The sequence below is a fragment of the Cetorhinus maximus genome, chromosome 15 (assembly GCF_964194155.1).
Source record: "Cetorhinus maximus chromosome 15, sCetMax3.hap1.1, whole genome shotgun sequence".
Taxonomy (NCBI): domain Eukaryota; kingdom Metazoa; phylum Chordata; class Chondrichthyes; order Lamniformes; family Cetorhinidae; genus Cetorhinus; species Cetorhinus maximus.
The window spans coordinates 16240191-16265667 of NC_135893.1; the positions used below are offsets into that span (position 1 = coordinate 16240191).

Here is a 25477-nt window from a genome sequence, read left to right on the forward strand (position 1 = left end):
TGCTCCTGCACCCCCTTCAAAATTTCACCCCTTATTTTATATTGGCTGTTCTTGTTCTTCCTACCAAAATGCACCACCTCAAACTTCTCCACATTGAACTTCATCTGCCACCTATCTGCCCACTCCACCAACTTGTCTGCGTCCTTTTCAAGTTCCACACTGTACTCCTTGCAGTTTACAACACTCCCAAGCTTCATATCATCTGCAAACTTTGAAATTGTCCCCTGCACACCAAGATCTAGATCATTAATATATATCAGGAAAAGCAAAGGTCCCAATACCGACCCCTGGGGAACTCCACTACAAACCTTCCCCCAGCCCGAAAAATATCCATTGACCATTACTCTCTGCTTCCTATTTTTCAACCAATTTTGTATCCACGTTGCCACTGTCCCTTTTATTCCATGAGCAATAGCTTTTCTCACAAGTCTGTTATATGGCACTGTATCAGATGCCTTTTGAAAGTCCATGTACACCACATCAACAGCATTGCCCTCATCAACCTTTTCTGTTACCTCTTCAAAAAACTCCAGCAAGTTAGTTAAACACGTTTTCCCCTTTAGAAATCCATACTGGCTCTTCCTTATCAACCCATATTTTTCCATGTGACTACTAATTCTATCCTGAATAATTGTTTCTAGAATCTGCCCACCACTGAAGTTAAACTGACTGGTCTGTAATTGCTGGGCTTAACCTTATAACCTTTTTTGAACAATGGGCATAATGTTTGCAATTCTCCAGTCCTCAGGCACCTACCCTGTGTCTAGAAAAGACTGAAAAATTATGGCCAGTGCCCAGAATTGGTGTGTGTCATTTTAATTTTTTTCCCCTTGTTTTTTAATCAATTGCCAAGGTGTATGGACATAACTGGGACCTTGAGGGCGAACTTTCAAAAGTACTGATGCAGCAATCGTCAGAATCTGTCCAGCAGCCAGCTCACAGGAGTAGCCGTTTGAATACGTACAGGGTAATGATGATTACAACTGATGGTAAATGACATTAAAACCACTCAGCCTGTCATATGATATATATTAATCTCAGAAATAATGAAATGTTTCAATTACCAAAGAAAAAAATAAATGAAAGTCATCTCTGGTTTTAGACTCTGTGAAAAATTTTATCAACAGACTTGCATGGGAGCACTGAAGCCTTAACCCCTTGAGTATTCTCTACTGCAATCTGCTAACTTTCTTCAAACTAATTTCACAGTTCCAATTCTGAAAGCAGGGCCTGAATTTTCCCAGACCCATTTCCCAGGTGGCTTGGAAGCAGGGAGGCTGGGAAAAAAGGCGGGGAAGATGAGATGGGACAGCTCCCTGATGTATTTCATCCAAGGACAGGCAGGGAATTAGACTGGTTGCCCACTCCACAGAGATAGGCAGCCAATGAACTAATCATGGACGCAATTAGGTCCAATTTTTTGGGAGGTGGAGCATTCTGCAGCTGGCGGAGCAGCCTCCACCTCATGTGGAGTCCGCCAACTCCAAGGATGTAGCCTCCTCATGGCAGGTCAGAGAGCCAATGGAGCCTAAGGCTTAATGCCACAAAGAGGGGCCCACCAGCACTCATGGTTCAAATGATGCTCCCAGAGAGATTTTCCCTCCACTTTGAGAGGCCTAATGGCTTTTCCCCGATAGCTTTAACTTTAAATTTACACTTCCTAAGGCACCTCCATATTGAGGTGCCTTCGCGGCCCTGACCTGCCTCAGCAGTGCCCATTTCTCCTGGTGGATTCAGCCAGCAGCATCAAGAGCCCACCTGCCCTCCTTAATAGGGCGGTCAGCGTGGAGATGGCCAATTAAGAGCCACCCAGCACACTGCAATTAAGTGGGGGCTTGAGACTCCCATTTGGTCTCGATGTTGGGGTTCCAATGCCTGCGGGAAAATCCAGCCCTAAGTGGTTAGGCAGGAAGAAATAATACAGGTCTGAAAGTATTGACGGGAGAGAGGGGGCTGTAAAGTTTGGGTGCCTATTGTGTCACCACCATTCTCAGTGAGAATAGAGATGATTGGGTAATTCTCCTGTCAATCATGCCTGGAGACCGCAGTGCTGTAAGTGACTGGGATTTATTTTACACATATAGTTTGTATGTAACTAACCTCCACTCACTGCATTTTGCTGGAGGAACAATCCTGCTTTTATCGGGAGACTTTGTTGTTGTTTCAGCCATGAATTCTGTTTGCTGTAGTTGGTACAGACTCTTGTTAAATAAACATTGTAGCTGTTTGCTGAAGTGGGTTGTTTAAATAGACTCTGTTTGCTGTAAAATAGACTGTTTTCTGCAAGTCCTGCAGTAAGTCCCACCTCACCTCTAACTCATTGGTTGACACACTGGTGTCAATAGACAATCTAAAGAAAAAGAGCTACAGAAAATAAAGCAATGATTCTGGGAAATACAATTAAATTGTACAATGATTTTTACCTCAGATTGAAGGGAGTTTATTCTTCACACATCTCACTTTTAATCCTTTAACAGTTAATACACCACTGAAATACTCAGCATTAAAAATACAAGACCATAGGAGCAAAATGTACAATGGACTGCTTCTCCCCTGTCCAATTTGACCCTCTCCTCTCCTGAAGGCACTGACTCATGTTGGGATGTACTTTGACAGATCATTCTTAAAGTATGAACCAAGCCAATGAGTTATCAGACAGCTATGTGATTATAGGACAAGCATTACAGCCCAAGTCCAACCCCAATCTTATCTAAAATCTAATAAGGTCAAACTTGCAGGTGAGGTCAAAGGAGGGCAGTCATGAGTAAGAACCCAGGATTGTTCTCCTCCCTGGGTAGGAGTTGCCCAAGCCAATGATAGGACTCCTGCCAATGCCTCTTAATGTTGTCATCGGTGAAACCAAAATTCATTTAGGTATTACAAAGTAATTACGCAACAGAAACAGGCCATTCAGCCCAACAGGTGCATGCTGCTGTTCATGCTCCACACGAGCCTTCTCTCATCTTATCTGGTCCAAACCTATCAACATATCCTTCCATCTCTTCCGTCCTAATATGCTTATCTAGCTTTTGTTTAAATACATCCATGCTATTCGCCTCAACCCTTCCATGTGATAGTGAGTTCCACATTCTGACCACTCTCTGGATAAAGAGGTTTCTCCTGAATTCCCAGCTGGATTTATTAGAGGCTATCTTATTTTTATGGTTCTAATCTCCCCCATACATTTTTCATTTGATATGAAAGTGCAGCCACTAAAATGTTACGGTTATCATTTTTTAGGAGGACAATTGAAGAATCAAACTCAAACCAGCAACAAAAGAGGAAATGGCCTTTACATAGGTAAAGGGAACTGAAAACACACTGTGATGTACAAGGTCAGCAAAAATTTAGCCTTTGATCCTGAGCTGAGCTCCAGTTGAAAATATACCAGCTTATTTGCAGCTTCTGCACATTGGTTGCACAAAACGTTTAAAAAACATCTTTAGATTGCAGGCCCAACGTTGCATTGAGAGCACTCCTACTTTTAAGCATAAGGTGACCTTACAGGTTTGTACTATTGGAAACACTTCCATTTATACAGAGGGTGAAACATCCCAAGGCACCTCAAAGAGGGAAGTGGATAGGAAATAACCAGCACAATGAAATTAATAGGGCAAGTTGACCAAAGGAATGTTAGAACAGGGCAGTGCTGGGGAGAGAGGGAAGAAGAAAGGACTTGGGCCAGAGAATTCCATAGCAAAGTGGGAACCAAAGTTGGAGTTGGTGTGGGGGGCTTAAAGAATTTCAGAGGTGTGGTGCATGGTTGGAGGAAGGGTGGAGCAATGTCATCTATTTGATGATGAAGGCGAGGATTTTTGAAGTCAATTTACTGGGGGGGCAGAGGGAAGGGGGCATTTAGCCATTGAAGGGTGTAAACCATACAGCTGGTGGGTTTGCAGGGTAGGAAATGAGAAAAGGGGCTCTGGCTTACCACAAGATTCACTCCTGTACCATTAATGATAAGCAAAGGAAGAAATAACTTGCATTTATAAAGCTCCTTTTATTACCTCAGGGTGTCCCAAAGTGTTCCCAGCCCATGAAATACTTGTGAAATGCTGTTACTGTTGTAATGTAGGGAACACTAAGTATGCAACAGTAGGCACTGTCAGGAATGTCTAGTGGTGAGGGCACAGCATGGTACACTGGGTATGAACACCCATTGATGATTGATATCCAAATGGGCAATTCCCCTTTAACCAAAACCAGCTACCTATGAAGGTTCCTAAAGTTAATAATATCTTGGCAAGACCTTTATGTTTTTCCTGAATCTTTATGCAGCCTGAGCTGCTTCGTCCCTTATGCACAGCACCCAATTACATTTTTTTTTAAATTGAGTCAGTGCAAGGCCACATTTCATAAAAATAAATGAGTTTATATTGATTCCTGTTATTCACTATTGAACAAATAAGTTAATATTTCTCAGAAAGTCTGATCCAATTCTTTAAATGTTGTTTATTTTAATAAATATTGGAAACTATTTTGCATCATGGTGGAAATTTACTCTGGGGGGTGAAATAATTGAAGGCTGGGCTCCTTAAATCATCAGATTTCAAACTGGGACCACGTCAGCTCTTACCACCCGTCATCAGACTTTTTTATTCCTGTGGATTTGTTGCGTACTCACACAGACACACTCACACTAGTACATACACACACTCACACACACACATCCAAACTGATGCACGTCTGGTCTCACACATACACACACACACACACTCACACTCTCATACATACATACTCAGGCACACTTGCTTACGCGCATACACTCATGCGTATCTGGTCATACAAATACACTCACGCACAATCGCTCTCACACATACTAACACATATTCACTTGCACATACATTTCTGCACACATTCACAGGCTCGGATAGAATACATACACACTCAGAAGAATACTCTTACATATGTCATGCACACATGCTCATGCACATACATTCATACACACATGTTCTCATGCAATTACACACGTGCACAAACATATTATGCTCTTCAGTACAGCTCTGACCCCATGTCATTGCAGGAGAGCTGGACAGGAGACCACTGCACAAAGTATGAACAGAAGACAGAATCTGCACAGAAGATGGAAGCATTATGCCAGCCACTGAACAATTTCGTAGAATACTTTATAATTAGAAAAGCAAAACATCAGTGTCCAGGGGCATTAAACAACTCTTGAGTCTACCTGTGCCAAGTGGGTGAAAACACATTGCATTCAGCATCTAGAAAACTCATCTTTAATATTTTACAAATATATAAATACTATTTTCCCCTGGCACCGGTTACAGTTCTCAGTGTCGAAGACTTCTTACACTCTAGGGCCTCAAGTCTCCGCATATTTAATTTTAATGTTTTGAACTAACAGAAGCTGCAAAGCCCTAGAGATCTTGGGAACACAGAAACATTTATGAAATACAGAAACATATGTGACATGATGATGGGAAATATTATTTCTTATCTTTTTGTTAAAGAGGGACAGATTTTGCAGGCACCTCACTGGTGCACACAAATACATGTGGAAAGACACAATGTCTCTCCAATGCTATTTACTCTTTAACTACTGAACAACCTTCTGCAGGTTTCAATGTACACAGCCCTTTTTAAAGAATCAGCTGGCGAGAGGAGAAATGAGATGCTATGCATTTCCGGCATCTGGCACTGGATATGATAAATTAATCAGGGATTATTTGCCTTCTGTTGTGATGCCTCCCCAATAAATGTTGGAAGTAGATAGGACAAAAAACCACAGGCTAAGATCTGCTTGGTTTTGATAGAATGAGGAAGATGGAGAGTTGATGACCCAGCGGTCAGACCTGTGAAATAGGCTGAAATTGTACATTGCTCATTGCCTGTCACCAGAGAGCATTTGATTACTGAGACAAAAACAACTTGCATTTATATAGCATCTTTAACCTAGCAAAACATCCCAAGACACTGTGCAACGTCATTAAACAAAATTTGGGGTCGAACCACGTAAAGAGATATTTGAACAATTTTTTTTTTGAACAGTTTTAAAGATGGTTTTAATGGAAGAGAGGCAAGAAGTTTTGGGAGTACATTCCAGAGCTTAGGCCCTTAGGAGCACCCATGGTAGAATAACAAATATCATGGATGGACAAAAGGCAGCAATTGGATGAATGCAAAGATCGCAGAGAGTTGTAGGGCTGGAGGAGGTCAAAGAGAAAGGAGGGATAAGGCCATGGAGGATCTGAAAACAAGATAGGAAATTTAAAATTGAGGTGTTGCCAGAACAGGAGCCAATGTAGATCAGCAAGTAAAGGGGTGATGGGTGAACCTGACTTGGTGCGAATAGGGATATGGAAGCAGAGCTTTGCATGAGTTGTAGTTTACAGAGGGTGGAAAGGGGAAGGTAATGAAAATTAAGCCACTAGTGTTGGTGATTGAAGGCTGACTCTGACTGGAGCTGGGTTAGCTGAATATATTCAGAATAGTGTTAAAATTTGGAAGTGTTGTCAGATTGCATATCAACATGTTATAACGGAAATACATCCATTTGCTTAAGCTGTGCATTTTTCATTTTGCCAGTAAATATAGTTTATATGTAAATCATGGAGCTGGGAACCTCAACAGACTGAGATTGCGGTGGCTTTGAGACTAAAAGCAAGCAATTGCTCAGGATTCTTAAATTTATTGCACTTTTGATACTGAGAGTTAACGTCAATTGTTATTGTTAGAAAAACAAAAGGTAGCTACAGCTCCCCTGGTGGCTCAGCTGGGAAACAGTTTGGCCAAAGAGGAAGTGACCCATAGGGAAAAATTTCCCCTGGACTTTGGGATCCCGGCATCAGGACTAAATGGGGATCCTGAGCCTGAATTTTCTGACAGTGAGATCAGTGGAGTAATCTTCCTGGAGGCAGCCTAATTGGTTGCCTCTGAGCTTGCTGTCCTGTTAAGAATGGCAGGTAGACTCTCGATACTGCTGGCCTAATTAGGGAGCCGGCAGCTCTGGAGCCTCCAAGCTCCACTGAGAAAGGTGGATGCTGCTAAGGCAAGTCAGGAAGCATGAGGTTGTCTCAACATGGATGCATGTCGGCCCACTGGCCTCCATATCAAATTTCAAGTAATCAGCATCTGGACTAGTAGATGAATCGGCCTAGAGGGTAAACCCCTTCACTGGATCGGTCTAGACCACGAGTGCATCCTTTCATTGATTCAGCCCCGTCTTTGCGGCATGGAGGCTCCAACTCGAATGGCCTCTGGACTGCCACAGGCAAGCCACATTCATTGAGCTGGCGGTCTGTGTAAATGGCTGGAGGTGATGGGAATAATTTGGGGAGCTGTCCAAATGTGGTTCCCTGAAATTTTCCCAGCCTCCACCATGTTCAAGCCCTCTACCAAGAGGTTGGCAAAATTCAGCCTATACTATCCAAAAGAGTTCCATCACTGGTCAGTGCTGACTTCATAGAATCATAAAGTCATAAAGTAATAGAGCACAGAAGGAGGCCATTTAACCCATCATTCCAATGCTGGATCTTTGGTAGAGCAAACAATTAATTCCGTACCTCTGCTCTTTTCCATAGCTCTGTAATTTTTTCCTTTCAAGTATTGATCCAATTCTCTTTTGAAAGTTACTATTAAGTCTGTTTCCACCATCCTTTCAGGCAATGCAATTCAGATCATCACAACTCACAGTGTAAAAAATGTTTCCGCTGGTTCTTTTGCCAATCACCTTGAAACCGTGTCTTCTGGTTACTTAAACACTAGAAACTGAGTTTCCCTTTATTTACTCTATCAAACTGATTCATGAATTTGAACACCTCTATCAAATATTTTTTAACCTTCTCTGCCCTAAGGGGAACAATCCCAGCTTTTGCAGTCCCTTTGTATAACTGAAGCCCCTCATCTTGGCTATCCTTTAAAATCGTGCCATTAGTTAGTAGTGTCCCTCCCCATTCTTCCTATCAAACTGTATCACTCGATACTTCTTTGCATTAAATCTGCCATGCATTTACCCATTTTACTAGTCTGTCTGTGTCTTCCTGAATGCTGTTACTATCCTTATTGTTTACTACATTTTCAAGTTTCATATTGTCTGCGAACTTCGATATTATTTCTTTTATACCCAAGTCCAGGTCATTAATATAAATCAAAAAGAGCAATGGTTCTACTTCCAATGTCTGGGGAACACTGGTGTATACTTTCTTCCAGAAAAATAACCATTCACCATTACTCTCTGCTTTCTGTCTCTTAGCCAATTTTGATGGGTACTGTCCCTGTTCCTTTCATAGCTGATCTGAGCCACTGCAGAGGAAAAGGAATGCTACAACTGCTCTTGCCTCTCCCTGGGATGGCAAAGGAGGAGGAAAATTCTAACAGGAGTTCTATTTCTGATCTCTATCCAGCGATCCCGTGGAAAGTGGATGAAGGATCAGGTCAGGATTGGGTTCAGATTTGATGTCCTAAGCTGCCAAAAAGCCTACCAATACTATCTGCCTGGGATCACATGATGAATTTGAGCAAGATACCAGAAGGTTGTCAGAGAAACTGCACCCCAGCATGAGTCAGGACCTTCAGTGGCTCCTGGCCTTGCAACACCTCTATTTTAAAATTCTCATCATTTCAAATTCCTCCACATCCTAGTCCCCTTTCTATCTCTGTATAGCCTTCTTCAGCCCCTGTATCACTCCAAGATCATTGCCCTCCTCCAATTCTGGCCACTTGAGCATATCCTAATTTAATAGTTCCACCATTGACAGCCACGCCTTCAGTTACCTAGGCCCTGAGCTCTGAAATTCTCTCCCTAAACCCTCCATCACTCTCCCTCTCTCTCCTCCTTTAAGATGCTTCTTAAAACCTACATTTGACTAAACCAAATCTCCTTATGCAAAAGTGTTAAATTTGTTAATGCTTCTGTGAAGCACCTTGAGATGTTTTACTATGTTAAGGCCACTATACAAATGTAAGGTTTTTTTAATTGCTGCTGCTGCACCACTGATTACTATTTTCTCCTAGTGCTCTGCTGGGCAGGATTGGTTCCTCATTGGGTTACAGTTCCACGGGCACCCAAGGAGTCCTTCTAAACATGGAATGTGTGTTCAGAGGGCTTACATTATGAGGACAGGTTGCATGGCCCAGGCTTGGAACTCACTTGAGTATAAAAGGCTGAAGGTGATCCAGTTGACGTGTTTAAGATGATTAAAGGAATTGATAGGGCCAATAGATAGAAACAATTTTCTCTCATGGGGTAGCCCAGGACAGGAGGGTATAACCTTAAAATTAGAGCCAGGCCATTCTGGGCTGATGTTAGGGAGCACTTCTTTACACAAAAAGGTAGTGAAAATCTGGAACTCCCTCCCCATAAAGGTTACTGAGACATGGGGTCAACTGAAAATTTTAAAACTGGGATGGATAAATCTTTATTAGTTAAGGTTTTTATGGGTTATGGACCAAGGCATTAAGATATGGATCAGCCATGGTCTAATTGAATGGCGAAGCAGGTTCGAGGAGCTAAATGACGTCCTCCTATTCCTGAGTGTTTGACTCATATCAGAATCATTCCTGACCTTACCTGACATATGTAGCAGGGGGTCCATGAATGATAAGCAAGAGAAGGAGCCCTAGGCCAATTTCCCTCTTTAGTTCACTCTGAAGGGCATTGATCGTTTCTGGGATAAGGGTCCAGGCAACTCCAAGCACCTTGTACAAAGGTTTTTTTTATTCATTCACAGGATGTGGGTTTCGCTGGTTGGGCCAGCATTTACCGCCCATCCCTAGTTGCCCTTGAGAAGGTGGTGGTGAGCTGCTTTCTTGAACCGTTGCAGTCCATGTGTGATATGGGTACACCTACAGTGCTGTTAGGAAGGGAGTTCCAAGATTTTGACCCAGGATTTTGACCCGGCGACAGTGAAGGAATGGCGATATATTTCCAAGTCAGGATGGTGAGTGGCTTTGAGGGGAATTTCCAGGTGGTGGTGTTCCCATCTATCTCCTGCCCTTGTCCTTCTGATTGGTAGTGGTTGTGGGTTTGGAAGGTGCTGTCAAAGGAGCCTTGGTGAATTTCTGCAATGCATCTTGTAGGTGTTACACACTGCTGCTACTGTACGTCAGTGGTAGAGAGAGTGAATGATTGTGGATGTGGTGCCAATCAGGTGGGCTGCTTTGTCCTGGATGGTATCAAGCTTCTTGAGTGTTGTGGGAGCTGCATTCATCCAGGCAAATGGGGAGTATTCCATCACACTCCTGGCTTGTACCTGGTAGATGGTGGGCAGGCTTTGGGGAGTCAGGAGGTGAGTTATTCATCGCAGGATTCCTACCTTCTGACCTGCTCTTGTAGTCACAGGATTTATATGGCTAGCCCAGTTCAGTTTCTGGTCAATGGTAACTCCCAGGATGTTAATAGTGGGGGATTCAGTGATGGTAATGCCATTGAACGTTAAGAGGATAAAGTGCTTATCATTTGTATGCGAGTCTGAACTATGACTGTTATTTGACCTTAGGATCATCGCAGCCTTTCCTGATTCTGCCCCTGTCTGACATCCATGTACATTTTCTATTTATTTTATTCTTTCGCAGGATGTGGATATCACTGGCTAGGCCAGTGTTTGTTCCCTATACTTAGCTGCCTTTGAAAAGGTGGTGGTGAGGCGCCTTCTGGGGGAGAATTTTCCCCATGTCGGGCGGGCCGTGCGGGAGCGGGCACGGGCGATCAGGACCGCACCGCCATTTTACGCGGGTGGGCCAATTAAGGCCCGCCCAGCATGTTTGCTGGCTCCCAGGGATGGCGGGAGTGGGCAGGTGGTGGCGGATCGGTAATCGTCACCGGGTCCAATTGCGACCAGGTGGCCTATTTAAAGGCTAAGTTGCAGCCGCTCCAAGACTGCTTTACACGGCCAGAGGTCGGGGCCAAGGCACATCCAGGCTGGTCATGCAAGAGGGTAGGGTGGGTGGTCCATGTGAGTCCAGGTTTTCTGACGAGTGCCTTGCTACCCTCCTCGAGGTGGGAGGTGCTCGTCCCCCAGGACGGAAGGAGGAGGGCACCCCACTTGACTAAACGTGCTTGGGAGGAGGTAGCGGAGGTTGTGAGCTCCCACGACGTGGTGCGACGCTCATGGATCCAGTGCCGCAAGCGGCTCAATGACCTGCTGTGCACAGGAAGGGTGAGTAGCATGTCGGCATCCTTCACTTCACCCATCATGTAAGCTTTTCTCCCCCTGGCGCCCCACCCATGTCTGACTGGCCTGAATGCAATGAGTCATTGATGGCATGTGTCCTTAGCTGGGAGGGCCAGCAGATATTCCCTATGCGTTGGTCAGCCTGAGAGGGCGGTAATGGGATGGGTTCTGCACTCGCAGCATGTGGTGGACTGAGACCCACATGACTGTGGTGGGGGCAACCTGAAGGATATGCGCAGTGCTCCAACTCCAGGACATTTCGAAGTCGGGGCGTTGACATGGCGGGAGGGGGTCTTCAAGGTGGCGTGGAACAGGTCGAGCTGCTGCCCTCTGCAATCCACCTCATTGCGCCTCCTTGCTAAGGCAGGTTAAACTGTGTGCTCCCAAGTGTGATGAAGGCAGCATGTGGCCAAGGGGGGGGTGGCGGGAAGGACACACCTGGTATATTTGTGCGAGTGTTCAGCAGCAGCGGGGTAAGGATGGATTGGACCCCTGCAATGGCCAACTGGGCTTAGGGTAGGCCGGCCACGAGGAGAATCACGGTACAAGTAACACTCATTTCCAGAAGAATTCTCACAACACTGCCGAGCGGGTGAGGATTGGCAGTGGGCCAGCCCAAGCAGCGCTGCTTAGCCGCTTCAAGCAGGAGGCCCTCGACCTGGAGAGGCGCCATGCGCCCAGGTCCACCGGAGCCAGAAAGGCTGGGGTTCCACGGGCAAGTATGTGTGGCCAGCACTCACGTCACCAGTGGTCTCCCAGAAGCCATGGCAGTGCTGATTGTTGAGTGAGTGACATTACCAACACGGTTTGCCCATTGTGTGTGGAATGATGAGCGCATGATGATCCGGGGGACAGGCATGTACATTGACATTTTCTGCACGCTAACTGATCGAATTTCCTTACTCTTCCTTTCAGCATCAGCGGCGCAGGGTCGGGACCCAGTGCAGCAGGGGCCCTCTCTGACACCTGAGGGCCATGAAGTGTCAACATCACCAATGTCACGGCAGGCACCAGCGCAGATACTGGCACCTCAGTGAGCATCAGATCTTCGGCTAGTGTCCCGGGGCACAGTGGTGAGGGCATTTCACAGTCACTGGAGGAGCTGGCAGAGACAGAGAGTGCCCATGGCGCCAGCAGTCAGAGGACTGCAGGAGCCCAGGCACATGCTCAGACCATGGCTGATGATGCGCCTCTGGAGTCCTCCACGATGCAGCCAACTCATCAGATGCAGCTGGGTGTGCGGGACCATCTGGTGGAGATACATGAGGCTGTGCTTGGCTTGGTGTCAATGGTGGAGGAGTCTACGTGGACCGTAGCCAATGCATTGAGCCTCGTGCATGAGCGCCAAGCTTCCTCCATGAAGAGAGTGGCGACTCTCATGGAGAGGCAGCTCCAGGGACAGGATCAGGGGTTCCTGGGGTTGCGCTCGGACCTGCAATCCCTCACAGCGGCATTGACCTCAGGTGGTCAGTGCCCATGTGGGCGGCGGTTTGGGCACCTGGTCTCCCACCTCGGTGCCCATCCATCTACAGTGAGCAGGGAGGGCCGAACGGACCTCACGTCGGCGGAGCAGCTGCCGGTCATCTCTGTGGGCGCCTCTCAAGGCGCTCCGGATGAGGGCAGCAGCTCCTCCGCCCCTCTGCCAGTAACCACGGCACCCAATGAGGCTGCGACGACTGGGGAGATGCCAGCTGCGGAGCTGGCAGCTCCCTCCCAGGCGGGGCAAGCACAGGCTCCACGGGCCAGAGGGCATCCACCAAGGTCATCAAGGCCAACAGGACAGCAGAAAGAGCAGGCTGTCTCAGATGCCAGTGCCAGCGAAGGGGCACCACAAAGACCTAGCACCCGCAAACGTAAAATTAAGGCACCTTAGGCACACCCCGGGTTCATCACTGGCGGTTTTTTGTTGGCCCCCCTATAGGCAGGATTTTCCCATCAGCGAGCGGGGGGCGGGGCCTGCTCGCCGACGCATAAAATGACATGTGGTGACGTTGGGCGGAACTCCCGACGTCACCACGTCCCATTTAAATTTTCAGGTAGGCGGGGGTGCAGCAAAATCAGCCAATTGAGGCCATTGACAGAGTCATTGAAGTAATTAATGAACCTGCCCGTCCAACCTTAAGGTTGGCGGGCAGGCCAGGAGCCCTGGTGGGCTTCAGAGAAAGCATGAAACCTCATCCACGGGCGGGATCAGTTATGGACTTGTCACAACTCATTTGACAGTGTCACATGAGGGGACATGTCAGGGATTTTTATTTCTATTTTTAATTTTTTTTATTGTAGAGCCGAACTCCCTGAGGCAGCACTTAGCCTCAGGGAGATGAGTCGCTCTTTCGTGCGCATGCGTGAAAGAGTGCGCTCTCGGGTTTCGGGATGCCCTCCCCCCACCGCCTGCACAGGGAGCGCATAGCGCTTCCATGCGGACGTCACGCTGGGCGGGCCTTAATTGGCCCGCTCACATAAAATGGTGGCGGGGCCCCAATTGGGGGTGCCGATTGGAGGCGTGCCTCTTGCGCGCCCGCACTTCAACTTCCTCCCCACAACGGGGGGAAAATCCTGCCCTATGAGTTCCTTCTGATTGTGTTTGCAGTGCGGCACCATTTTATTTGTGTTATGTTAAGAGAATTTTGTTAAATTAGGGTTGTTTAGCATGGCTGGGGGTGCCTCTTTTCTTGGGCAGGTGGATGGATTCCTGAGATGTTATGAGTGATTTATGTGTCATTGACATTTATTGACTGGGCCCATCGTCAATGCTCCTATCCTGACAGATTTGGCACTAATGTCTCCAGTATGGAGGCTGCAGCCCAGGCTTGTGTTGGAGGTCCATTTGTGCTGTGCTGGCTGAAGGTTCCTTGGATTAGAGCATCCCGGGTGTCCCTGCCTCCCTGGAGTATGCCTGGGTCAGCGTCTGCCCCCTCAGCATTTCCATGTGCATGTTCATCCTTGGACTCACTGCTGGACTGATCGTATTCAGCCGCAGCCACTCTGTCTACATCTTCTTCTTCCACAGTGTCCCCCCTTTGCAGCGCAAGATTGTGCAGAGCGCAGCATGCAACCACGATCAGGGATACTCGATCTGGGGGGTACTGGAGTGCACCCCCAGAACAGTCCAGGCATTGGAAGCACATTTTGAGAAGACCAACGGCTCTCTCCACCACAGCCCTTGTGGAGCCGTGGCTTCTTTTGTACCACTGCTCAACTTCTGTTCTTGGGTGGCGGAGAGGCGAAATGAGCCACCTTCTGAGGGGATAGCCATCCAGTAGCCATCCACCTAGCCGGGCTGGAGCATTGAAGAGCCCTGGAACTTGCGAGTACCTGAGGATGTAGGCGTCATAGGAGCTGCCTGGGTACCTTGCACAGACTTGTAGAATCTGCATCCCATGGTCACACACTATCTGCACGTTCATGGAGTGGAATCCCTTCCTGTTGATGAAGGCACCGGGCTCACCTGCTGGCGCCTTGATGGCCACATGTGTACAGTCTATTGCACGCTGGATGTGGGGGAAGCCAGCAATGGCCGCAAAGCCTCTGGCTCGCTGTGTCTGGCTGGCCTCGTCCCAGCGGTAGTGGATGAAGGTCAATGCATGCTTGAACAGAGCGTTTGTGACCTCCTTGACACAAGTGTGGACAGCTGATTGGGAGACACCGCAAAGATCACCCATCGACCCCTGGAAAGAGCCAGAGGCATAGAAGTTGAGGGCAGCTGTGACCTTTAGAGCCATGGGCATGGGGTGTCCACCCACACAGTTAGCTGAGATCTCTGGCCCAAACATCTGACAGATAGTGTTGACTGTCTCCCTTGAGAGACGAAGCCTCCTTCGGCACTGCACCTCAGACATATTGAGGTAGCTGCTTCGCCACCTGTATACCCTAGCAGCAGGATAGTGGCATCTTCTGCAGCCCTTTCCGCCTTGGACTGCCTCTTGGGCCTCGCCCCTTGTGCCTGCGCCTGTCCTCCCAAAGGTGGCTCCCTTGAAGGCTGAATGTGCACTCCTGGCCTCCTCCCCTTTCTAGCCCTCCCTTCCTCCTCAGAGAAGGTGCCTCCAGTGGAGAGATCACCTCCCATTCCCAGGCTCAGGGAGGCTTCCTGAAACCTACAGACCCCAAAACAAATCTCACTGCAAAGTGCTGACCTGAAGGAGTCCAGTCCAAGCAGCTGGTATGCATTTTGAACTTTTCCAGCTCATACAAGAAAATTTCACTAACTTTGGAACACTAACCTTTAAATCTGTAGCGCCCATGGAGCCTTAAGCTCCTGCCCGTGGATGAGCTTTATATAAATTTCTGCTAGCCGCCTGCCCGTTGCGCCCATGCGACGAGCTGAAGATCGCACGGGCGCCGCAAAATCCCTGTCAATTTAAGCCTCAAGGGCCTTAAGTGGCCCGTTAATTAATGGCAGGCACGCAACAGACATCGTTGCGCACCCGCCCACCGATGTGGGTACGATGATGTCAGGACGTGCACCCGATATCACTGCGCGTCATTTTACATGTTGGCATGCGGGTCCCGCCCCCGCACGCCGACGGAAAAATTCTGCCCCTGGAACCACTGCAGTCTAGCACACACTACTGCCACTAGTGTGCATTGGTGATGAAGGGAATAAATGTTTAAGATGGGGTTGGGATGTCAATCAAGAGGGCTGCCTTGCCCTGAATGATGTCAAGCTTCTTGAGTGTTGTTGGAGCTACACTTATTCAGGCAAATGGAGCGTGTTCCATCACACTCCAGACTTCTAATGTGTAGACAGGCATTGGGGAGTCAGGAGGTGAGTTACTTGCTGCAAACTTCCCAGCCTCTGACCTGCTCTTGTAGTCACAGTATTTATACGGTTGGTTCAGTTTAGTTTTAGGTTAATGGTAACCTCAAGGATGTTGATACTGGGGAATTCAGCGATGGTAATGCCATTCATTGAATGTCAAGGGGAGATAATTACAGTTTCTCTAATTGGAGATGGTCATTGCCTGCTTTTATGTGGCACAAATGTTACTTGGCACTTATCAGCCCAAGCCTGGATATTGTCCAGGTCTTGCTGCATTTGGACGTGGAGTGCTTCAGTATCTGAGGAGTTGTGAATGGTGCTGAAAATTGTGCAATCATCAGCAAACATCTCCCTTTCTGACCTTATGATGGAAGGAAAGTCAGTGATGAAGCAGCTGAAGATGGTTGAGCCTATGACACCACCCTGAGGAACTCACTGTGATGTCCTGGGACTGAGACGATTGACTTCCAACAACCACAACCATCTTCATTTTTGCTAAGAATAGCTGCAACCAGCAGAGAGTTTCCCCCTTAATTTCTATTGACTTCAGTTTTGCTATGGCTGCTTTCCCTGGTTTAGTGTAGAGAGGGACAGATTTTGTCCTGTTCTAAGGGGTTTGTGGTGATGCCCTGCACTATGTAATTTGTGGTCTAATGTTCTCCTAAAGGTCTTGGCATAGGTTGTTAAGAGAAAAGAAACAGAAGTTGATAGTGGTGTGCTGCAAAATCTAGGTGTAACGACCCTGATACAAAGGCGTAGTAATTCAGATCTGTGCTGCGTTGCTCTCAGCAATGACATGAGGCTTCCTTATTACAGCACAGGGCTTGCTAAAGGAACAAAGTATTTACATATGTTTCCCTCAGGAAGGATTCTCAAAGAGTTTGCACCAAATTTAATAATGCTCGGAGTCCCTGAGCAACAGAGAATCCTCACAGATTTTAACAGCACAGATACACATTAATCATTCTGTCCCATGATGAGCCTGCCACTTTCACTGCATTTCAATTTTAAGAAGCTACAGAAAACAATCGATTTGGAGAGGCTGTGTTGAAATAAACAAACAATAGCTTTTAATAAGCAGGACATTCATAATCGTTGAAATAATGCAAACAAGCTATTGAGAAGTTGTTATCACACTGGTATTTTATGTAACATTGATAGAAATCTTTTGTCTGACAGCTAACTGGAGTTGCAGAGCCCAATCTGTGCTACAAACTCAATGCTCAAGGATCCCCAACTTCCCACATTTTTTACTGTGACTGGCTGAGCTAATGATGGACAGATTTTATGTGGGAATGGGATGGGGGACTGCGAACATGGGTTTTCCTCCTGCAAGTTGGGATGGTGATGGTTGATAATTGGCCTCAGCACCTTTGGATTAAGAATTGGGGGTGGTGAGAAGGCAATTGTGTTCATCTGCGATCTATCCTCAGAAGAAAAGCCAATCTAGGCTCAAACTTGAGAAATGATGATTCACATGATGTACCAGAGACCGTCAGCAGCCACGTAGGTGTACCCCAGCTAGAGACAGCAGGCAGGACTTTTGTTTTGGGGTCAGGAACTAGATGTCAGGACCACTTCTGGGTCCTGACCCTGCGTTGCATATGCGCCTGAGGCACAATGCGATTTTTGAACAGCTGAACAATTAGTGGCCAGGGTACATGCACACAATCCATTAGGGGGCCAACCAGTCCTGAGAGATCGGTAGCCCCACCAGCAGATTGGGACCTGGCGATGTAGGTAAGACAGAGGGTGCCTCATGTAGGTGTACCCCAGCTGAAGACAGCATCTCACAGAATCACAACATGGTTACGGAACAGAAAGTGGCCATCGAGTCCACACTGGCTCTCCGCAGAATCAATTTGGTTAGTCCCACTCCCTCGTATTTCCCCTGTAGCCTTGCAAACTTTTTTCCTTAAGGTATTTATCTAATTCCCTTTAGAAAAGCATGATCGATTCAGCTTACACCACACATTTAGGTGGTGCAATCCAGAATGTAACCACCCACTGTGTAAAAAAGTTTATCCTCATGTCATTTTCCAATCACTTCATAATGACAATGATGAAAAGATAAAGTGCCTTTGGTCCATCCAGTCTACTCCACCCAAAACATGTGATTGTCTGGGATAGGCGAAAAAAAGAGACAAACCCAGGTCAATTTTGTGGTGAAATGCCTTTCCATCCCATCTTGATGATCAAAACTAGTACAGGAGATCACTCTGGCTCAGAATTCCCTGCAGTACCTACTATTTATAGGAGGCGCTGTCTGTCCCAACCAAGAACAAATCCAGTTCGAAGTGGTGACTGAATAGCTGAGCCTTCCTACTTCTGCACAAGCCATGATTCTCCACCTAGTTAACATGATCGGCAGAGAAATTGCAGACTGACGAGCATAGAAAAACTCCAGCCATTGAACGTAGAAAGGGATTGGGGAAGGAACACAAAGTATTTACATTTTGAAGTATGATAGGAAAAACTGTAAGAATTTTCCATACCTGGAAAATGGATTATAAGTAACAGTGGGATTAGAACGGATTCAGTTTACATTACTCTGGTTATTGTTTTGGAGAAAATGGATTACAGAATGAAGCTAACAGAAACTGTGTATGTACCAAGAAAATGCTTTTTGCTAAGCAGTAGCCAGACAATAAACATGGGCTATATATTCAGAACAGATTAGAAATACATTCTGTATCATTTGAATGAACACTCATGACTTTTATAAATATAGCCTACTTCTGATAATTCACAGCACTAAATATATTAATTAAGCAACATAGAATGGTAATATTTTTTGCATTCATTCATGGGATGTAGGTGAGTGAACATTTATTGCCCACCCCTAATTGCTCGAGAAGATGTTGCTGAGCCACCTTCTTGAATTGCTGCAGTCTGTGTGGTGTAGGCACACTCACAGTGCTGTTAGGTAGGGAGCTCCAGGATTGTGACCCATTATTAATTATTAGACAGTTTGAATTAAGAGAACATGCATGTACTCAGTTATAGTCACCATCTCATATAGAGGTACCACCATTAGAGTCATAGAAGTGTAAGAGAACAAGCTAAATTCTTCATTCAACATGATTCTCATACAACTGTTTAACAAGGCCGTACCAAATTCCACAGCACTAATTTAACACCTGCGATAAAAAGGCAGAGACGACTTGGTACGACTCTGTTAAATGTTTGTTAGAGAGCAGCACCGATCTAGCACATCATCTAAACTGATAGCCCTGCTTTACAGGAGCTTATTTCTTCTAACTGTGATCTTTCCTGTTGTATTAGATATGCTCCGTGACTAAGTGTTAGAAATGTAAACGGTTCATGAGCAAAAAAGAATGTAAAATCTGGTTTCTGTTTTAATTAATTATTTTTCTGAGTGTTTCAATCTCCAACAGACTGGAAGATTAGATAAACCAGCAATGAGACTGAGAGGCAAAAAAAGGAAAATAATCACAATGGGACATAAATGACTTGTTTCACCTTCTATTCAATTGAATGTTACTTCACAGAAGGAGGCCATTTGGTCCATTGTGCCTCTGCTGGCTCTTTGAAAGAGGGTCCAATTACTCCTACTTCCCTTGTCTTTCCCTGCAAAATTTCCCCTTCAAGTACTTATCCAATTCCTTTTGCAAGTTACTACAGAATCTTCTTCCGCCACCCGTTCAGGCAGTGCATTCTAGATCACACAACCTGCTGCCTAAAAAAATTCTCCTCATATCCCCTCTGGTTCTTTGCCCAATCTATGTCCTCTGGTTGCTGATATTGCTGCCGCTGGAAACTCTATCAAAACCCCTCATGGGTTTGAACCTCTTTAAATGTCCCCTTAACCTTCTCTGCTCTAAGGACAGATGAAAGGATGGCCTTTTAAAGTTTGGTTCTCAGCAGCAGATTGACAATCTCATCTTGAATTTCAATGCTGAGGGCAGGAACCTTGCTCACCAGAGGGTTACTTAATTTTTTTTGCATTAAATTTGAAAATGCTAAATATTCACACTGTCCCCCAAAAGCAGGCTGCACAAGCCAGGATTCTGATATCTTGCAAAGTCCCACGCTGTTCCAGATCAAAAAATAAATGTAATTTGAAAAAAAAGAACTTAAAAGTCACCCCTTGAGCATCATGTATTACATGCCGTTATTTTAAGGCTTTACTCATCTAAAATGTCTCTCCTCTGGAGGAGTATGCTACATGGCTGGTTTCACATTTAGCAAGTTTAAAAGAGGCATTTGCACTTGCAGCCAGTCATCAAAAGAGAATTTAAATAATCCTTTTAAAGGAACTCATCAGCCTTGCCAAGTAAAGCTTAATACAACCCACTTTACTCTTTGATAATGCCATTCAAGATGAGGGGTGCAGCTTTTGGATGTCAATTGGAGCTCCCCTAGTGGCCCTGTTTGGAACTACATTAAGAAGTGTAGAACTGAGGTACAGGAAGGTCCAATGTTCAATCCCTGGTCCATTCCAGGTTAACTGATCTGAGCTTGGGTGCAGGTATGGATGCTGCAATTGGCTTCAGTTGCCTCTGCATTAGCAAAAGGAAACATTAATCAATGACTCTTGTTGGAAAGTGTATGCTGTGGATGTTGCTCACAGAGCAGGATCGGGCTTGGCTCTGATGCCCCCCCGGGTTGAGTAGTTTATGAATACTCATGGCCCTGACTTGCACATGAAGAATGGTTTGTTGGGATGAGCTGCTGGAGGGAGATCAGCATCCACAAAGTTGTATTCCTGCACACATTTGGACAAATTGGGTCCAAGTTAGGTTTGCCAACTGTGATTAAATGTATTCCTGGAGGTTTCACCACATAGCTTTCCCCCATGCTCCAGCCTTCAGTCAGCCAACACGTCCATCCTTGTGACACACTCCCTTCCTAAGCCACTTGAAAATTAAAATGGTTCATTATCCGATTGGATGATGCTTGGCTGTCAATCAAACAGCCTATATTTCCCATTTTCTCTATCTGTTCAAAGAAAATTGAAAAAAAAACTATATTTTTTTATGTCCCTATGGTTTTTCTCCAGGATTGCAGTGTCCTGGAAATTGACCTACAATTCTTGGAGACTCCGGTCCAATCCTGGAGGGATGGCAACCCTAATCCAAGTACATTTTTCTGCCATGTACTGAATTTAAGCACAAGAGGTCATATGCGTAAATTAAGAACAATGAAATAAAATAGGAAATGGAGGAGGAAACTTTTTTGCTAAAAGGGTGGTAAGTATGTGGAACAGACTACCAGCATGAGTAATGGGATAAAAAAGTGAAATTGGTTTCATGTAGGAAGTAAGACAAGTTCTTGTCAACAAAAGACATTCAGGGTTGTTAGAATTGCATACACCGCCTGTTCCCCAGGCATCTGTTCCCATAGCCATGGCTCCTCCACTGCCTGTTACCAAAGCCATGGCTCCAACAATCTTGGCTTCAATGCCAGATTCCTACACTCTGTTCTTTCAGTGCCAACTTCTACAGTGTCCATAGGGATAAGACAGAGACAGACAATGATTTGATGGTAAAATGGGCTAAGTGATGGATTTTATGTTGGTGTAAAGTACCTAGCACAACATGATGCTGTGCCCTGCACCAGGCAGTGTATTTCCTGGTTGAGGGAGCAGGGAAGTATTTGCTGGCTCTCTCTTTAAATGTCACACATGTACTTACCAGCTCACAGTGGATTCACTGCCCGTGCAAATCTAATAAACATATTGTCAATTATTAATAAAATGACAAGTAACAGGATTTTTCATTACACTGCGCAAATGTGTTTTCAAATACATTCCCACAAGCAGTTTTCTCTATAATGCTATTATATAATTAACATGACGGCAGAATAAACTTTGAACTTTTTTTTAAACTGAAGATGCCTGTGGCTATTCTGTTATAAGTGACTGGGTGTCACTTGCTGCTGACATTCTGCATTCATTGATGTAGCCCATTTCGCCAATTGCACTGATGTTTTCTAACCCTACCATTAACAGTCATAATATCACATGCTCGAAAGCAGGTAACAAGTGGTTCAATCCGGAAGTGTCACTGCCTCTCTTGAAGCAGCTGACTCTCACTGGGATCCCAAGTCCTGAGCACCAACAATCCTCTTGGTATCTGCCCCAAGAGGCTCACCTTCAAGTATGAGTGTAGAAAATCTGTCAGTGTGTCAGAGTGTGCAGCTGTGACACAGATCACAATCAAGCCCAATTCTGCCTCACCCAATCACAGACACTTTCTAACTGGGGTCACTGGATCATGACTAGGAGATGGAACACTGCCTGATTTTCACTGCTTTAGCCCACAGAGGCAGGAGTCAAGTGTAGCACAGCTATTGTGCTGGTTCTGATCAACTATTTCAGTGCAAGCTGGGGTTCGCATTTATGACTTTCCATCTGGCTTAATACAACACAGCAATTACCCACTGAGCAATCTGGGGTGCAAAAAGTCTTCTTTTGACCTTTGAACTTACATCCACCAACATGTTCTTTTCTGTGCAGTCAGAGTCAGGTAATGAACAAAGAAGTGCTTCACAAAAATCTAACAGATTCCATGTAATACTGTTGCCTCACCATGTAGAAAAGATCTAACTGCAGCTCACTCAGTTGGCAAGTGTTTTATTCTCAACCTCATGGTAAAAAAAAATTTGGACAGGGGACACTGTTCCATCGAGAAATGTAGCACTTGAAGACTTAGTACATTAGAGTGGAAGACTAGTGGTTTGGGCTCTGTATTCTACCCAACTCCTAACCTGAGCCATGAGATATTGTTTATATTCTTTTGCAGGATGTGGGCATCATTGGCTAGGCAATCATTTGTTGCCCACCCCTACTTGTCCTTGAGGAGGTGGCAGTGAGCCACCTTCTTGAACCGCTGCAGTCCATATGTTGCAGATACACCCACAGTGCTGTCAGAAAGGAAGTTCCAGGATTTTAACCCGGTGTCAGTGAAAGAATGGCAATATAGTTCCAATTCAGAATGCTGTGTGACTTTGAGGGGAACTTGCATGTGGTGGTGTTCCCATGCATTTGCTGCCCTTGTCCTTCTAGGTGGTAGAGGTTACATGTTTGGAAAGTGCTGTGGAAGGAGCCTTGGGGAATTTCCTTGGGAGGAAACCTAGATAACCCTGGCATTTTATTTTAATCTATTGCCCCTAAATGCTTGGTGGGTATTGAGAGTCAACTACGTTGTGTGGGACCAGAGTCACATGTAGGCCAGATTGGATAGGAACAGCAGATTCCCTATCCTAAAGGAGGTTAGCAAATCAGTTGAGTTTTTAGGACATTCCAGCAACTTCCATGATAATTTTTTCCCAGTGCCAACCCATAAGTTATCGGATTTATTGAATTCAATTTCACAATTTGCCACAGCGGGGTTTGAACTCATGACCTGCACAGTGCTAGTCCAGTGTACCAAAAACACTACTCTCCTATAACAATTGGGATGGTGCCACAGACTGCCCGACAAACAAACCGAAGGGTTGTTGGAAGGGCTCAGGGGAGGAGGCTGCTTTCAGTCCTTTCAGCAACAAAGTTCAAGAAATAGGAAGGCCATTTAATTGGCAAAAGTACAGAAAGAGAGAAAAGGATGAACAGTGTCGATGGGCTAATATTTGTACCTTTCCTCATGACTGCTCACCCCTGCTCCACCACTGTATTATGTCTTTGGAATTCACTCCCTAAATCACTTTACCTTGACATCTCTCTTCAAGGATTTCCTATAAAATCAAATACACCTTGGATATCTTTTGGTCAGATGATGTTTCACCCCTGCTTCCTATCCTATTCCCACAACCACTCCCATTGAATGAGACACTGCATTATGCAAAGGGTGTGATGAAAATACAAGCTGCTATTGTCCTTTAGGAGTTTGGCAGGAAGGCTGAGATCAGATTGCCAGCTTGTTCTCTCAACTCAGAATAGTGGGATTTATGGAAGTCTCAGCGAAGGGAAGGGGGGAAAAAAAAAACAAACAGCTTTGATAAAAGTCATTTTTTATTACATTATAAGCAGGCTCTAAGATTTGAAACAGCATCAAGGGGCTTGAGTTTCAAGTGTTCTGTCAACTCAGTAATTCTTAAAATTGTTTTTTTGTGTAACTGTGGTAATGACAAGTGAAACGGTAGGTTTGTCACCAATCAGACTAGTGAGGAGATGTCACAGCACGGCCCCTTCCAATATTCCTTTAAATCAGTCGCAGGGTTGATTTTCTCAGCAGGAATTTAATGGGAAAAGTACAAAACAGACTCGAGAGTGTTACTGCAGCCCTTACCTCCACACCCTGCACCTTCAACTTCATGTGATCCTCCCGTGTAGTTTTCCCATCTTTCCGTTTCTTCCAGCAGTAGCCATCCTTTCTGTATTTCACCTTCTTCCTGTTGTATAGGATCATGGAGCCATTCTGGGGCCTGCAATATTTCAAGGAGGAAACAGGGTTGGAAATGGGGATACAGGACCCGAATAAAACAGTTATAAAGGCACTTCTCCCCATTCGAAAACAAACCTGTCACGCTTCAGTCTTTAGGACTGACGCTGATTTTACATTTAGAGAATTATCCATTTTCGTGTACATTACACCTTCTCTCCCCAACCTTACTGCCTTCAGTACATTTATTCCTACTCACAATGGTGCCAGAGTCTTCAGGTGTCTCTAAGTGCTCATTCTTCATGACTGAAAGGCTCAAATCTTATGAATGGACTTTATGGAGGAGATTCATAAGTGATGCACTATTTCCTGATACAGCCCTTGAACATCTGTCTGGATCATTCTCTTCCCTCTCTCTGGAATGCTGAAGCCAACTGTAGCTCCACTAGTGCTTCCCAGACTAAGGCTAACTAACACCGGAGACTGGGAATTGAATCTGGGATGTTCTTGCACTGGGTAACTTCATTACCATATCTTTATCCTGAGTCTGATGCATTTCGCTCTTAAAACAAAATATAATTCCTCCTCTTTAATTGTCTCTATGTCATCACCAATCTAACTCCTAACAATTCTACCATATTTCCACACTACATTACCCCACATTAGTGGGTCAATTAGATAGACTTCAGCTCATCCAAACTCTACTGCCCATATCCTAACTCACACCAATCGTCCCTGTGATCGCTGACCTACAATGACTCCCAATCCATTAATGCCTTAATTTTAAAATTTGCATCATTGTTTTCAAACAAAGGTGCCTTTCTACCTATGTAATCTCCGGCAGCCATATAAAGTTTTGAGGCTCTGTGCTCCTCTAATTCTGGCCTCTTAAACATCCCCAATTTTAATTGCTCCACTATTGGTAGTCGTGCCATTAGCTGTCAAAGCACTAAGTTCTGGAATTCCTTCCAAAACCTCTTTGCCTCCGTCTCCACCTTTAAGATGCTCCTTGAAACCAATCTCTTAGACCAAGCTCTTGTTCATCTGTCCTAATGTCTCCTTATGTGGCTTGGTGTCAAACTTGGTTTGTTAATTGCTCCTATGAAGCACCTTGGGATGCTTTCCTGTATTAGAGGCACTGTATAAACACACGTTATTGTTGTTAAACAGACTTACTACTCTGCATTCTGCCTTTTTGTGTATACCTTTTCTAGTAACTTTCTGCCTCAATTACTGTTTCT

At 45.3% G+C, this 25477-nt stretch overlaps 1 protein-coding gene across 1 annotated transcript in view; it reads right to left on the bottom strand.

The window, feature by feature from the left end:
* LOC144690441 (calmodulin-binding transcription activator 1-like) overlaps positions 1 to 25477 on the bottom strand; it is a 1084973-nt gene that overhangs the window by 498064 nt on the left and 561432 nt on the right. Inside the window, exon 4 of the mRNA XM_078557952.1 lies at positions 24144 to 24279. Coding sequence (XP_078414078.1) covers positions 24144 to 24279 — 136 coding nt within the window. The remainder of the gene's footprint in view (positions 1 to 24143; positions 24280 to 25477) is intronic.